The 16,807-nt window shown below is 38.8% G+C and overlaps 1 protein-coding gene across 9 annotated transcripts in view; it reads right to left on the reverse strand.

Annotated features, from left to right (window-relative positions):
• Window positions 1-325: 325 nt before the first annotated feature.
• The window catches only part of osbpl8 (oxysterol binding protein-like 8), a 104,723-nt gene continuing 88,241 nt past the window's right edge, over window positions 326-16,807 (reverse strand). For 7 of the 9 annotated variants that reach the window (XM_034078518.1, XM_034078516.1, XM_034078520.2 and 4 more), the window contains 6 exons: window positions 13,331-13,467; window positions 13,046-13,231; window positions 11,723-11,876; window positions 8,513-8,615; window positions 7,317-7,422; window positions 326-4,909 (listed from right to left, as the gene is read on the reverse strand). In XM_034078518.1, the coding sequence (XP_033934409.1) occupies window positions 4,780-4,909; window positions 7,317-7,422; window positions 8,513-8,615; window positions 11,723-11,876; window positions 13,046-13,231; window positions 13,331-13,467 (816 nt within the window). In that variant the 3' untranslated portion in view covers window positions 326-4,779. The remainder of the gene's footprint in view (window positions 4,910-7,316; window positions 7,423-8,512; window positions 8,616-11,722; window positions 11,877-13,045; window positions 13,232-13,330; window positions 13,468-16,807) is intronic. The other 2 variants (XM_034078517.2, XM_034078523.2) reach the window with 1 other exon arrangement.

Consider the following 16,807-nt stretch of genomic DNA (forward strand, 5'->3'; position numbering starts at 1 on the left):
TTTAAACTGAATCCTGCAAAGAGAGGTTTAATCACTTGAAATGAAAATTAATTATTAGGGCCAATGTTTAATTAACATGGCCAATACACACATCCACTCTCACACTCAAATTGAGCCTTGAGAAAGAGCATGAATTGTTTTTGTAAAAAACAACCGTTAAACTACTAGAAAATATATACGGAAAAAAATAAAGATTAAATAAAAAAAAATCTATAAAAAAAAAAAAATCTTCAGTTCATATGATAAGACCGGAACCAATTCAAAATCACACACACACACGCACACGCACACACACACACACACAGCGAGAAAGAGAGACAGACAGTGTGGTATCATTTGTTTTTATTCGGTGTTATGTTACATGTGACCATAAACCTACAGGAAGTTATAGTTGCCATGGAGATACAGGAAATATATTCACGTACTCGGATAGGAAAAAGTGTGTGTGTGTGGCAGTTGACATTGTGCACAAGTTGAGGACAGTCACTTGTGTGTGTGTGTCAAGTAATGGGGCGAGGGATAAAACCAACTGTGTGTTATTTTAAAATCAGCATTAAAAAAACAAAACCAATCAATCTAACGCTTAAAGCTACAAAACAAACAAACAAACAAACAAACAAACAAACAAACAAACAAACAAACACACAGGACATAGAAAAGAGGAATAAATAAAAATGCATTTTTTACAGAAACATCAGCAGAGATGTTTAATTCCCTCTGGATTTGGTGTGTGAGACTGAGGGAGTCTCTCTGCTGTGGCAGGGCTCAGCATCTGGAAGAAACCTATGGGAGAGTTTTTATTATTGTTGGGAGGGGTGGGGGGTCAATAACTGGGTGGTGGGGGGGGGGGTCAATAACTGGGTGGTCGGACTGGTTTATAAGGCGTCATATGGCACGTCCGCTAACAACTCTAGAGACTGAGGCCAACGGGAGCAGGGCCACAGGTGAACTATTCATTTACTTTAAACATCTATTTGAGTTTCAGTCATTAAAAGTCAGAACTCAAACGCCTCTGTAGCTTAGCATAAAGACTCTGAATGGACCCTGATTCTGTCCGAAAGTAACAATATACACTACTGTACATTCAGACACTCTCTAATTGAAGACATTTTGGAAATAAAGTTAATATTAAGCTAGAGACAGTAGTTGCTTAGTCACTTTCTTACTTTAAGTTAGAGAGGAGGATGACACCCTTCTCTGTATAGTAAATATGAAGCTAAAGCTGCTTAGCTTAGCAAAAATATTCTAAACAGAGCCTGAGTCTGTATAAAAGTAATAAAATACACACAAGCTCTCTGATTGAACACTTTTGGAAAATACACCTACTTACTTCTTTGCTTTAAGTTAATATGAAGCCAGAGACGGTAGCTGCTTAGCTTAGCATTACGACTCTAAATGAACCCTGATTCTGTCCAAAGGTAACAACATAAATTAACTTAGGTTTCTGATTGAACCCTTTTGGAAAATACACTTACTCTTAATAAGAGGATCACAGCCCTCTCTATACAGTCAATATGAAGCTAAAGACATTAGCTGCTTAGCTTAGCATACACACTACAGAGCCTGGTTTTGTCCAAAGGTAACAACATAAATTAACTTTGCAAGGTTTCTGATTGTACACTTTTGGAATATACACTAACTCACATTCTTGCTGTAAATTAGATCCTGTAAGAAGAGGATGGTATCCTTCTCTGTACAGTTAATATGAAGCTAAAGACAGTAGCTGCTTAGCTTAGCGCTTAGCAATAGCATAACGAATTTTAACTAGTAACAGTTTACACTAACTTCACAAGCTCTCTATTGACAATAATTACATCATTACATCAAAGGAATTTAATATGTAAGAGATCTTAACTGTCTACACTGCCTAGCAAGCTAGATGTGTCTCTGTGCTACGCTAAGCTAAGCTAACTGGCTGCTCATCTCTCAACTCTTAGCAAGAAAGCAAATAAGCACACTTTTAGTTCTGTCTTAAACTCACTATCAGGTCAAAAAAGCATATTTTAGACTTAATTTTGATGAGTCATTTTAAGAAAATAGTATTTTTTGATCTCTCTGTTAATGCTCACAACCTACTCAGAGCAGAAATGTTAATATGTCGAGTGATATAAAACTGAGAATAAATTTATTGCAGTATGTTTAAAAAAATATCTATGTGAGTTTGAGTGATTTAAAGCCAGAATTCTGACTCAAATGCATTTTTTCACCTGTGGCCACGATCCTTTTCCACACTAGTCAGAGTCCCACCACCGCTGCTTTCATTCCAGATAGTTCCCATTATTACAATTTCACCTTCGACACTTTGTTTGCTCCCCCCTCCACTAAACTCCCCTTTATATCCACCCCCTCCCCAGTCCGAGTCTAGAAGGCACTGGTTTTTATTAAACTTATTTCTCCACATTCTAACATCTGGATTTAAGATGAGCGATCGAGGCAATGAGGATACACAATAAAACACGTACAGATACACACGGGCCAGCCGGGTAACTTTCTATTTCCCAACGATGCTACCAGTCTTTCTTTGAGCCTGTGTTAGCGTTACAAAGATCTTTCAGTCTGCTGACAGTGGAGGAAATCCGATGTTTAAACGTCCACAAGGCTAACATCCTGACAGTAGAGATATCACATGAATCAGATATTTTTGAATAAAAAGTTGTTTTGGACTCTGACAGACTGTTCGGTCTGTGGTGCCTTCGTCAATGAAAACAAATGGTCAGAATACAAGTTCGTTGGCAAGGAAGCAATATTTGTTTTCCTGCTTATATTGTAAAATGATGAGTCAATAAAGATTGTACCTTTTGTAGAGCGGGACTTCTCCGCAGCTTCACAATACAATTTACTGCAATTTGGATATTGCAATAGTCCATATTGCAGTTTTGATAACATTTAGATTCATTGTGCAAGCCCTACTGCTAACGCTGAGGTGTTCATTTCCCCATAAGTCCACTGTGAGTTCAAAAGCTGCTTTCCCGTGAGTCTTTACTGTATATCAAATCCATGTTTCCAAAGAGGAAGGCGACCGATTAAAACTCCACTTAATCTCCAAAACGTCTTTTACTTTTTTCTCCCTCATGTCCATGTGTATCGAGCAGTGGACAGAAAGACACACAGGGTTAAAAAAGACTGGCTTGTGCACAAAGCGCGGGAGTGTCGGTGTGTCAGTGTTTGGTTGGATATTTACACAGTGAACGGGGTCGACGCCTACTCTACACACTGAGTTTGGCTGGTACTTGGCGTACGTCTGGAATGGTTTACTGTGGTGATAGTTAGAAAAACATCTACGTCCTCCTGCGACTAAGCAGCTCACTAAAGTGTCTATTCTATTAGCATCTGAGGCGCAACAAGCACTGAAAGCAATGATATGAATTTGAGGGAAAGGGTTTTTCTGTCTCCCATGGCTTGGTCTGGAGTCGGTTTGTAGAACATCAGCTCGCCTTTACACCTTTCAGATTAGTTCCGTGTGGTTTCAGACCCGACATGTTGAGTTTCAAAGGGACACCTCGTAGGAAAATACTCACTTTCTTGCTGTACGTTAGACAAGAGGTTGATATGCCTCTCTGTACAGAAGATATGAAGCTAGCTGCTTAGCTTAGCATAACGACTCCAAACCGAGCCTTGCTCAGCCCAAAGGAAACACCAACATAGCAAAGTCTCTAAAGAACACGTGTTTGAGGTGTCGGAGAGTTTACTTTTGAACAGCTGTTTTCAGCCTTTGTGCTAAGCTAAGCTAACTGGCTTTTCTCAGCAAATAAGCACACTTTCCTTTAGATGTCTTTATCTCACCATCAGGTCTAACGAGGCTTATTTTAGACGACTTGGTTCGAACAAATCAACCCCTTTTACCTCAAACTAGGGCAGTAGTCACTGTAACGCATGAAAAATCACAAAAATAATCTTTTGTTGACCCTCTGTCGACGCTCACAACCTCCTCAGAGCAGAGATGTTAAAATGTCAACTGATAAAAAAACGATATTAACAACATGTCTGCCGTTTGCAGTGCATTTCCGCATGAAGATAAAATACTGTACAATATGTCGTTAGCATGCGCTCGTCTTTACACGCGACCTGCAATGACGCGGACTTTTTTCTTTGTATGCAAAAAGGTGAAGTTTTATAATACAGCGGAAATTATATCTTCTGTTCCTTTGAACAAATATTATGTGTTATTTATCTTCTTTGTCAACACGCCCCCAGCTGATAATAAAAAAATAAAAGTCACATAGATTGGACCACTTTGTTTCTCCCTTATCACTGCCGCGAGCAGACCGTTATTCACACACAGCAAACAAAAGAACAAACAAAAAACGGTTAAAAAAACATTAAAATGAAAGGAATCCGTGAGTCCTGGTATTGTGTCCGTGTTAAAAGGTTCCCTAAATGAAATGTAAGTCACAGGATAGTGTCACTCAAACACAACGAATAAGAGCTAAACATGGCTGCTGTCTTTGCCTCTACACTGAGACAAATCAACGAGCTCCAGAGTGGCAGTAGAGACTTCATCCCCTCCTCTTCCTCTCGCTGCTCCTCCTCCTCCTCCTCCTCCTCTTCTTCACTTTGAAATCTGTGGATCTCCCCAGAGCTTTGGAATGGATTGGATAAAAATAAAAACAACTTTTAAAAAAAAGTCTCTGTGAAAGTCTCCACCTTTTTTCTGGACGTTTGTGGTAGGATTTGATAAAGAGCAAGATGTCAAAGTTCACATCTCTTAGTCCCCCACGATCTGTGTGTGTGTGTGTGTGTGTGAGTGAGTGTGTGTGTGAGTGAGTGTGTGTGTGTCTGCTACTTGAAGACATAGTTGATCAGGACCTGAAGGAGGATGAGGAAAACGATGATGATGTAGTCGCGCTGTTGGAGGAACGAAGCGCTCTCCACCCGGCCGGCTGCACGGCTCCGCAGCACGCTGATGTTCCTGCAGAAACACGGGAGTTATATCCAGTACACATACAGTACATATACAGTACACATACAGTACATATCCAGTATATACACAGTATACATACAGTACATATCCAGTATATATACAGTATATATCCAGTATACATACAGTACATATCCAGTATACACACAGTACATATCCAGTATACACACAGTACATATCCAGTATACATACAGTACATATCCAGTATACATACAGTACATATCCAGTATACACACAGTACATATCCAGTATACACACAGTACATATCCAGTATACATACAGTACATATCCAGTATACACACAGTACATATCCAGTATACACACAGTACATATCCAGTATATATAAAGTACATATCCAGTATATACACAGTACATATCCAGTATACACACAGTACATATCCAGTATACATACAGTACATATTCAGTATATATACACAGTACATATCCAGTATACATACAGTACATATCCAGTATATATACACAGTCCATATCCAGTATATATAAAGTACATATCCAGTATATACACAGTCCATATCCAGTATACACACAGTACATATCCAGTATACATACAGTACATATTCAGTATATATACACAGTACATATCCAGTATACATACAGTACATATCCAGTATATATACACAGTCCATATCCAGTATATATAAAGTACATATCCAGTATATACACAGTACATATCCAGTATACACACAGTACATATCCAGTATACATACAGTACATATTCAGTATATATACACAGTACATATCCAGTATACATACAGTACATATCCAGTATATATACACAGTCCATATCCAGTATATATAAAGTACATATCCAGTATATACACAGTCCATATCCAGTATACACACAGTACATATCCAGTATACATACAGTACATATCCAGTACATATCCAGTATATATACACAGGTACATATACAGTCCATATCCAGTACATATCCAGTATATATAAAGTACATATCCAGTATATATACAGTACATATCCAGTACATATCCAGTATATATACACAGGTACATATACAGTACATATCCAGTATACATACAGTACATATCCAGTATATATCCAGTTATATATCTAGTATATATACAGTTACATATCCAGTATATATACAGTTACATATCCAGTATATATCCAGTATATATACAGTTATATATACAGTTACATATACAGTTATATATACAGTATGTATAGTTACATATACAGTTACATATACAGTACATATACAGTATATATACTGTACATATATACAGTACATATACAGTACATATAAAGTACATATACAGTATATATATACAGTACATATACAGTACATATAAAGTACATATACAGTATATATACAGTATATATACAGTACATATACAGTATATATACAGTATATATACAGTACATATACAGTATATATACAGTATATATACAGTACATATACAGTATATATACAGTATATATACAGTATATATACAGTACATATACAGTATATATATATATATACAGTACATATACAGTATATATACTGTACATATACAGTATATATACAGTACATATACAGTATATATACAGTACATATACAGTATATATACAGTATATATATACAGTACATATACAGTACATATACAGTACATATACAGTACATATACAGTACATATACAGTACATATACAGTACATATACAGTATATATACAGTACATATACAGTATATATACAGTATATATACAGTACATATACAGTATATATACAGTACATATACAGTATATATACAGTACATATACAGTACATATACAGTATATATACAGTACATATACAGTATATATACAGTATATATACAGTACATATACAGTACATATACAGTACATATACAGTACATATACAGTATATATACAGTATATATACAGTACATATACAGTACATATACAGTATATATACAGTACATATACAGTACATATACAGTACATATACAGTATATATACAGTACATATACAGTATATATACAGTACATATACAGTATATATACAGTACATATACAGTATATATACAGCAGTGTTTCTCAAACTTTCTATAACCATATAACAAATGACAGCCTAATAATGAGAGCGTACCGCGACCGTCTCTACATCGCCTCGTTCATTAAATCAACAACGCAGAAACAACTACAAGCATTTCGTGATTTGAAATGCTCAGGTTTCACACCTCATGAAATGTAAATTGCAGGTATTAGTCCGAGCCAACAGATCGTTTGCTAAGGAGAGATATGCAAAGTACACCGCATGTCGTACGACACAAACCTCCGCTGTGGATTTTCAAAATGCAATACAGTGAAACTCTGGTTTCAGGCCCAAATTGAACACTGACATACAGTATATATATATATATATGCTCGTGGTCTCACCTGTTAATGTCCTCCTGCGTCTTCCTTATGGTTTCAATGGCACTTTGAAGTTCGCTGAGGTCCGCTCCCTTTTTCCTCAGTCGACTGTTATGCTTGCTTTTGTGCCCTGAAACAAAGTGTGTGTACGACATGTTGAATACCACACACAGAAAGCACGTTTTCATTCATTACACGGTGCCACGGTACAAACCATCAGTTTTAACAATATAAGATTTGAGTTTCTCCTTTCTTTTAAAAGTGCTGAAGTATTTTGGACTTTTTATTTAAGTTATCCAGAATATTGTATATTGTTGTTTATATTTGATATCATATTGCTCATTTTATTTTCCACTTTTTAAAGTATTTTAATGTCTGAAAACACAATAAAGTATCTTTCTATCATTTAGTTTTTAACCTAACCACCAGCAGGGGGCGCTGTTTACCAGCTCAGTGAGAGACAAGTCTGTGCTGAGCAGAACGTTTTAAAGTCTTCTGTTACAAGATATGTGAATTGGTTTTGTTTTAATGTTTGTATGTACTTTTAAAATGTAGTAAATTACTCCACACTAAACAAAGAGGGATATGTAGGCTTTACATTTTCGTATAAATGCAGAGGTGAAGTAGTGGAGTACAAATACTTCGTTACTGTACTTAAGTACATGTTTCTGGTATCAGTACTTTACTCCACTTCTTATTTCTGACGACTTTTTACTTTGACTTCTTACATGTTGAACTCAAATACCTGTACTTTCTACTTCTTACATGTTGAACTCAAATACCTGTACTTTCTACTTCTCACATGTTGAACTCAAATACCTGTACTTTCTACTTCTTACATGTTGAACTCAAATACCTGTACTTTCTACTTCTCACATGTTGAACTCAAATACCTGTACTTTCTACTTCTTACATGTTGAACTCAAATACCTGTACTTTCTACTTCTCACATGTTGAACTCAAATACCTGTACTTTCTACTTCTCTCATTTTCCAAACAGCTGGTTCCTTTAGTCCTTTTAATATAAAGGGAGGTCAGGTACTCTTTAAAACAGCTGCTAGCTATGGGTACTTTTTACTGAAGGACACTTCAAAGCCTCTTTACTTTTACTTGAGTAAAGAAGTTTAGTCAGTACTTCTACTTTCACCAGAGTATTTTTAAACACGAGTATCTGTACTTCTACTTGAGTACAGGACGTGGAAATGTGTACGAAGACTCACGTTCGCTGCCAGACGAGTCCTGGCGGTCGGGTTCAGGAGAGGAACATCCGCTCTCCGGCTTCTTGGGTTTATCGCTCTTGTGTTTCCTCTTTGGCACCGTCACCTACACAACGATACACACAAAAACACACAAACAGGTCAAACACACAGGCCACACACACACAACAACCAAATATGAGACACACAGAAAACACATCGAAGCAACCGCACAAGGACAGGAAACAAACAGAATTTTGCATACACAACAACACAACAAAAGGGTGTTTTGATGCAACAAAAAAACACTTTAACAGGAACATGCTGGTCGGCATTGGCGCACAAATGAAGGTGCAAGGCATGCTGGGACATCAGGGATCCGTTTAAATCATAAGTCCTTCAGTTCAACAGGGTTACTCCAGCTCTTCTGCTTCTTAAGGCTTTATTTTTTATTCGATGCAATTTGGAACATGTTGAAAGATTGCAGATCTGCCCGACAACAACACGATGGTTAAAAGTGCAAAGACGAAAGATTATTGCGGTCGGCATTTATCCGTATTATCACGTAATCTGTGGAAGATTTAAAAAGAAACCAACAGTCATAATAATGCTTTCAGTGCACTGTATCTTTAACCTTCACATTTTGTGTTTAGAAAAGAATACACAGTGTAGGGTTGATGAGAGTGAAGTCAAAACTCGAGTCTGTTCTACAAGAATCTACAAAAGCCTGAACGAACAGTGGAAGGATTTAAAAGGCTGTAAAATCTAATTTAACCTCAAAATCTGTAAATAACACTTGTTTATAAATGTTTTATTGTTTTTTTTTTAATTCTCCTGACTAGAGGCCTGCACTACGCAGCCGGTTCAACCTAACCTGATATGTTGGAGTTAGCCGGTTGGCCTAATCCAAAACATACGCGCTCTCGCTAAACGGTCCTACGACGCTGGTTATCAAGTGGATCGCTCAAGCCAGCCGTGTCCTATCTAGTTAGGTGTTCACATGAAAGGGGTGGTATCTGGAGCATTCGACCAATCACAAACATGGAGAAGCGCACTGACAGCGCAGCGTCATACTTCCTGAATGAAAAGTGAACTATAATATTAGACATATGAAGAAGTTAAACTTTAAACATCCATGACTTAAACACTTGATCAGGATCAAAGCCTCAGAGCTGCACCTGCAAGGTGAATACAGCTGGTAACAGAACACGTGTTTGAATGCGTACATCAACAGGTTTATGATATCACTGCCCGTCTAAAACACGATCTGACTTTCATTACATTTGACTCGAGTGTTTCATCAACTTAATGTGTTGCTTAAAATAATACTTCTGCATCCAGTCTGTGACACTGTGAGTGCTGCACGGCCAGATACGGCTCAGCTGACTCAGATCAGGAGATATATGATACATTATGAAGTGATATGCCGCGGACTGTACTTAATGTACTCTGATCCGGGTACTTATGTTGTGGCCGATATTTAAGTAAGCTTTCTTAACGCTAATGTTATAATAGTCAGATTGCTCTGAAGATGGAGGTGATATTCTATTCATGTTCACGTTCACACAGTCGGTGATTTTTGCCGGTCGTCTTTCTGTATTTCCTTTCTCCTGTAATATGACTTGATCGCTTTAAACTCTGCACGCTGAGCTCTGATTGGTCAGCAGGCGGTGCTTTCACTGAGTTGAGCTCTTAGTCTGCAACCTAACCTGCTCCAGAGCAGGTTACCCGCTCAGCATAAGTTACCATGGAGATCGAGCCCGCTAAAAAGAGAACCAGCGTCGTAGGACACTTCTAATAAAAAAATCTATCCATCCCTCCATCCATCCCTCCCTCCATCCATCCATCCATCCATCTTCTCCCGCTTATCCGTGGTCGGGTCTCGGGGGTAGCAGTTCCAGCCCCAAACGTTCCTTTCCCCTCATCAACCAGCTCTGACTGGGGGGTCCCAAGGCGCTCCCAGGCCAGCGAAGAGATATAATCCCTCCACCTGGTCCTAGGTCTACCCCTTGGTCTCCTCCCAGCTGGACGTGCCTGGAACACCTCCCTAGGGAGGCGCCCAGGTGGCATCCTAACTAGGTGCCTGAACCACCTCAACTGGCTCCTTTCGCCGCGAAAAGGAGGACAAATAAAATCCCGTTAATTGAATCTGCTGAGATTTGAAAGGAGCTTTGGTTTAGAGCAGGGGTGCCCAATACGTCCGACCGGTCGATCGCAACGGTAGTGTGGGTAGATCGCATGGCATTGAAAAAATAAATAATTAGCTTATCATCCATCCTTACTTCCTTCCTTACATCCATCCATACTTACTATGGCATTTGCCACTTGATTGACGTTCAGGTAAGCCAGTCTGATATCTCATCTTTTCGAACACGCAGTTCACCACGCATGCGCGGCTGATTGGCTAGCCTTCCAATGTGTACAATTCTACTAAAGAAAGGGTATATAATGACCAAACATTTACTGCGTTGTATTGTGCCATACGGGTCCATGCAGTTATGCAAGGTACACCAACACAAGGTATACTCAGTATATATATATAAATATATATAGCATTTTGTAGGTAGATCATTCTGACTCGGTCATTTCAGAAGTAGCTCCCGAGCTGAAAAAGTGTGGGCACCCCTGGTTTAGAGAATTGATTTCATGTTTAAAATGTCTGCGCTTAGTCTGCCCAGTTTATTTGTAACATATTGGTAAATAAGGCAGCAGTGTCAGTGTATTGTTTGCATGCTTTATTTATTGTAATGACTATTGCAAGTTGTCTAATGCATCTTTCTTGTCTTCAAAGGTTTTTCACCTAAAAGACCCATTCGGCAACTACATTTGTTTTCAAGTAAACTATTGACATAAAAGACTGAAAAAGTAACGGTTGCTGTTTCACTGGAGTGGAATCCTGTTCCAAAGTCCAGTGGATTTGAAGTCCCTTTCAAGTGCACCAAAATCAGAGAAGACTTGACAACAAATAAAGATTATTATTATTTCTCAGGCAACAAAAGGAAACATCACCTACGTCCTTTAGCATGCACTTAGCATAACCTTCCCATACAGAGAGAACAGCACGTGCACGGGGACAAAAAACAGAGACACAAAGAATACAAAAAAAGTATAAAAGGAGGTGACAACAGCGATGGCGGCACACAGAGAAGAAGCGGCAATGAAGACGGTGCACCGAATGCTGCGTGGAAGGTGGCTGAGGCGGTGAGCTGTTTTATTTCGATCGGGACGACCTACCTGGCACTTGCAATTGTCCCTCCGCGGCCCCTGGTTACTCAGACTAATAAGACTGCCAGAACGTACCATAGGGGTGCGGTGTCGGACCTTGGTCTGGATGCAGCCGTCTTTCTCAAACTGGATCAAGTCGTTGAGCGGATCCCACGGCCTCGTGCTGAGGGAGAGGAGACAGAGAGGAGGGAGAAGTGAGACGGACACATGGGAGAGGAGAGGTGTAGAGAAAGAGAAGGAGAGTGGGAGATTTAGAAACAAAAATAGGGTGAGAAATGTTGGGAAAATACTGAATGTCCTCTTCCAGCATGAGAGTAGCATGCTACAAAGGTATCAACTGTAGCTGTGAACATGACAGGATGTGTGATGACCTAGAAGAGCATCAGGACTGTTTGAGGCAGGTGATAGCTATGTGATTAACATGACTCAGCCTCTATGGAGAGAGACATCAAGCATGCTCATTTCTGACGTGGAGCTAATCTGAAGTAAACATTGAGTACTGCTTTCTATTCCTCCATCTTGTGACTGCGTAACTCCCTCTCTTGGATATCAGCATGTGAAGGACACTGCTCAGGAACTAGTTGATGCTCTGTGTGTGATGACTACTTCCTTTCTGGAGAGGATCAGAAACACATGGATCCTGAGGTTGAAGCTCAAGCCGGGGACCAGGGAGAGTTAACATTTTTAAGTATTTAGAAAAAGTCAGGATTTTGAGATTTTGAGAAAAAGTCAGGATTTGGAGAGAATGTCAGAATTTTTTGAAAAAGTCAGGATTTTAGAGAAAGTCAGGATTTTGAGAGAAAGTCAGAATTTTGAGAAAAAGTCAGGATTTTAGAGAAAGTCAGAATTTTGAGAAAAAGTCAGGATTTTAGAGAAAGTCAGAATTTTGAGAAAAAGTCAGGATTTTAGAGAAAGTCAGAATTTTGAGAAAAAGTCAGGATTTTAGAGAAAGTCAGGATTTTAGAGAAAGTCAGAATTTTGAGATTTTGAGAGAAAGTCAGGATTTTAGAGAAAGTCAGGATTTTAGAGAAAGTCAGAATTTTGAGATTTTCAGAAAAAAGCCAACATTTCGAGAAAAAAAGTCAGTATTTTGTAGATGACAGGATGTATGACCCGGTATTCCTCCATCTTGTGACTGTGTGACTCCCTCTCTTGGATATCAGCATGTGAAGGACACTGTTCAGGAACTAGCTGATGCTCTGTATGTGATGACTACTTCCATTCTGGAGAGGATCACAGATACATGGATCCTGAGATTGAAGCTCAAACCGGGGACTAAAGGGTAATAACTCTAAGCCTGACTTTCTTTAAAGCAGCAGAGGAGTCACTCACTCGGCATATCTGTAATGCCACTCTCCGGTGACGGGGTCCTGCTCGAACAGCGCGGGGTTCCATTCTTCACATTTAGCTTTCCGCTCGCGCGCAGACTTCCTCTGGGCTTCCTCCAGGAAGAACTTCTCGTTGGTGGCCTCCGTCTGGTCCTTGTTGTTGACGGCCCGAGTCACATGCTGCCACAGTCTGAGGATTATAAAAGGAACCAGAGGCATGAAGTTAATGATTATATGATAATTTGACTTTTAAAGGATCAAACAGTTGTGATTTTAAGTCCATGTTCACCTCTCTGATTCAGATTCTCCTTGTTCCTCGGGGGGAACGGTGCATCGAGTGAGTCGACTCTGTCTCAGCTCGGTCGTTGGATTCCAGAAAGTTTCCACGGTCCCCGTCTTCTTGTCGTTGATGAAGATCTCGCTGTCCTTTAAAGGGGAAAGTCACAAAGGGCTCATTACTTAGCAGAAGACATTGAAGCAGTTTTTCTGTATATAACGGTGGGTTCAGAGCTTCTTTTATTTGACACTGATAGCATTAACTTCACTATAGATACACAATGTATATAGGCCACATTTCTGTGCACATACAATACAATAGAGCTGTGGGGAACCGTGTCTATCTCAACTGGACCTTCTGTAGACACACACACACCCTCCGTTATAATGTCCGTCTTTTCACTGAATTGTCGTCTTAAAGGGTACTCACAACAATTCCGCAACAACTTCATCTCCACCTGTTGCACTTGCCATTTCAACGTTAAAACAATAAAACGGCATGAATTGCTTCGTGGCATTCTAGATCCTCTGTCTCGAGCCAGTGAACTAGCGGGCCTTCAAGAATACCCTGGACCCGAGGGGAACTCTGAAAGAACACGCCCATTGGCTACAAATCAATATATGATTGGTTGATCAAACTGTCAGTCCAAACGTACGCTTTCATTAAATGCAACGGCCAGGGCATTCGATCAAGGATGTAGAATACCTTGGTGAAGGATATTCTACCCAGAGACCCAGAACAAGATCTGATTGGCTGCTTTCTTTTCTAACAGAAAACCACTGAAATGCGTAGAGCAGGGGTGTAAAACTCAATTTCATCGCGGGCCACATCAGCATTATGGTTGCACTCAAAGGGCCGGTTGTAACTTTAAGACTATATAAAAATACATATATAAATATATCATATATATAAAATAATGTATTATATTACATTATTGCCTCTGCATTGGATTATCATCGGATAGGGTAATAACTTTATAATTAACTACGTCTGAAAGCAGAAGTCTAGGGCAAATAATTGCAAGTCTTTTCAGTGCGTATATCCCAAAATGATTTAAAAAGAAAAGCCAAATTCTGGAGAAAAAAGAAATAGAAGTGACATTTTGAAATAAAAATCTAATTCTGAGAAAAAGGAATTCTATGAAAAAATGCATATTTTGAAGAAAAAAAGGCAAATTCTGAGAAAAAAGTCATATTTGAGATGCATTGTGGGACATGTAGTTTATGGGCAACGTGCTTCTGTAGCATGTAACCGTATAATAAACATATTATATTCTTTGCAAGCTCTTGTGAGACCACATCAAATGAAGTCGCGGGCCGAATGTGGCCCCCGGGCCTTGAGTTTGACACCCCTGGCGTAGAGAATGGTCCGAGAAGGACAAACAAATCAACGTAACACTGTAATATTACAGATCAACAACACGGATACCATTCTCATTTATTCATTTTATTTATATAATTACATCGATTTTTTGTTTGTTTTATCTGAGTGTTCCAGGTAGTGTTAATTTCGTCAGCTATTTTTTTATTTAGTTTTAGTCTTAGTCCTGTGTTACATTTTCTTTTTAGTTTTAGTCATATTTAGTCACCTTCATCCTGTTTTTATTTAGTCAAGATTTAGTCGACTAAAAGTCTGAGCATTTTAGTCTTATTTTAGTCAAAGAAAACTAATTATTTTAGTCTACTTTTTGTCAATGAAGACTGTTTGAGTCTTTTTTAGTCATCAGATTATATAGAACATTTCAGTCAAACTAGTCTAACCAAAACCAATAATTTGTCATTTTAGTATATAAATAAATAAGATTATATCTTGTCCTTATTTGATGAAAAACACAGGTTGAATGATTGAGAAGCTTTGCAGAGAGTATCTGGTTTGTGGTGTTTGTACCAGCTGTGTTATGGCCACATTGCTTCCCTTCTGATGAAACAATGCATTCGCTTTTTTTCTCCGCCTCATTGTAGCGAAAATGGGCCCAAATATCACATAGTTTCTTTCTCCCAAGCAGTGGTGGCTTTAGACTTTTTCGTTGTCAGTCATTTTGACCGACAGGTTCGTAACATTTCCATCATAATCCATTATTACCCGTCGAGTGCACAATTTATCACTCACTCGCGCTGACGGGGGGTATTCGGTTAACGCGACCACTGCTCCTAAGCCCTGTTGTTGCCATTTTATGTTCTGTTAAATAAGCTTAGTTAGACCATGAGTTAGACCCGAGTCTTTCACGTTAACAATGTGCCGCTGCCCGGTGTAATTCAAATGTACCGCCGCGCGCAGCACAGAAACAGCTGCTGCTCTGCCGCAGCACCGGAAATGGAACTGCTGGGAGAAAAACTGACTATCAGAAATGTAACGTTATCTTTGATAATATTTCGTCTCCTCATTTTTCGTCAACGAAAGTAAAGAGAGATTTTGTCATAGTTTTTATTTAGTAAACTACATTTTCGTCTCGTCACTTTTCGTCAACGATATTGCATGATGATTTCGTTACAGTTATTGTTTACTGCCGTCGGTGCCGTCTCGTCATCGTCTCGTTTTCGTCATGGAAAAAAAGGTCGTTGACGAACATATTTCGTCATAGTTTTAGTCAACGAAATTAACACTAGTTCCAGGGTATTCTCTGAATACCTTGAAGGCCCTGACGCCACTGCAATAGAGATTTTTTTGTAAAGCACTTTAAAACTTCCAGATCAAAGTGCTGTCGGAGAAATAAATACACACATAAAATACAAAAGTCCCACAGCTCAGCTCACAAACCATAGTTAAACCAGAATAAAATCCGTATCGTATCATATCGTACTTTTTGGGTGGAAATGTTTTCCTCTGCTGTCTAAAACATCTTGGAGGCGCTTTAACAAAATAGTAATTTCGTTGACGAAATATTATCAAAGATAACGTTACATCTGATAGTCAGTTTTTCTCCCATTTCCGGTGCTGCGGCTGGGCAGCAGCTGTGTGTCTGTGCTGCGCGCGGCGGTACATTTCAATTACACCGGGCCAGCACACTGTGAACTGTCAGGAAGACTCGGGTCTAACTCATGGTCTACTCTAACTAACCTTATTTAACAGAGAATAAAATGGCAACAACAGGGCTTGGGAGCAGTGGTCACGTTAACCGAATACCCCCCCCAGCGCGAGTGAGTGACGAGTTGTGTACAGACTGACAAAAAGTAGATTAAAATAATTCAGACTTTTAGTCGACAAAACTTGACTAAATAAAAACAGGATGTAGGTGACTAAATATGACTAAAACTAAAAAGTAAATTTAACACAGGACTAAGACTAAAACTAAATAAAAAAATAGCTGACGAAATTAACACTACTCTATACAAGACTCAAAACAAAGACAGTTGACTGGAACAATAGCTAATAGATACATGTATCTTTAAGAATATAATAACATGAAGACATACCCCTAGCCTTTTATTTTGTATTGCCTTGCTGGCCTTTTGTTACATGATACAATGTGATGATAAAGATTTAAATTAC

This window comes from Pseudochaenichthys georgianus, unplaced genomic scaffold (assembly GCF_902827115.2).
Source record: "Pseudochaenichthys georgianus unplaced genomic scaffold, fPseGeo1.2 scaffold_441_arrow_ctg1, whole genome shotgun sequence".
Lineage (NCBI taxonomy): Eukaryota > Metazoa > Chordata > Actinopteri > Perciformes > Channichthyidae > Pseudochaenichthys > Pseudochaenichthys georgianus.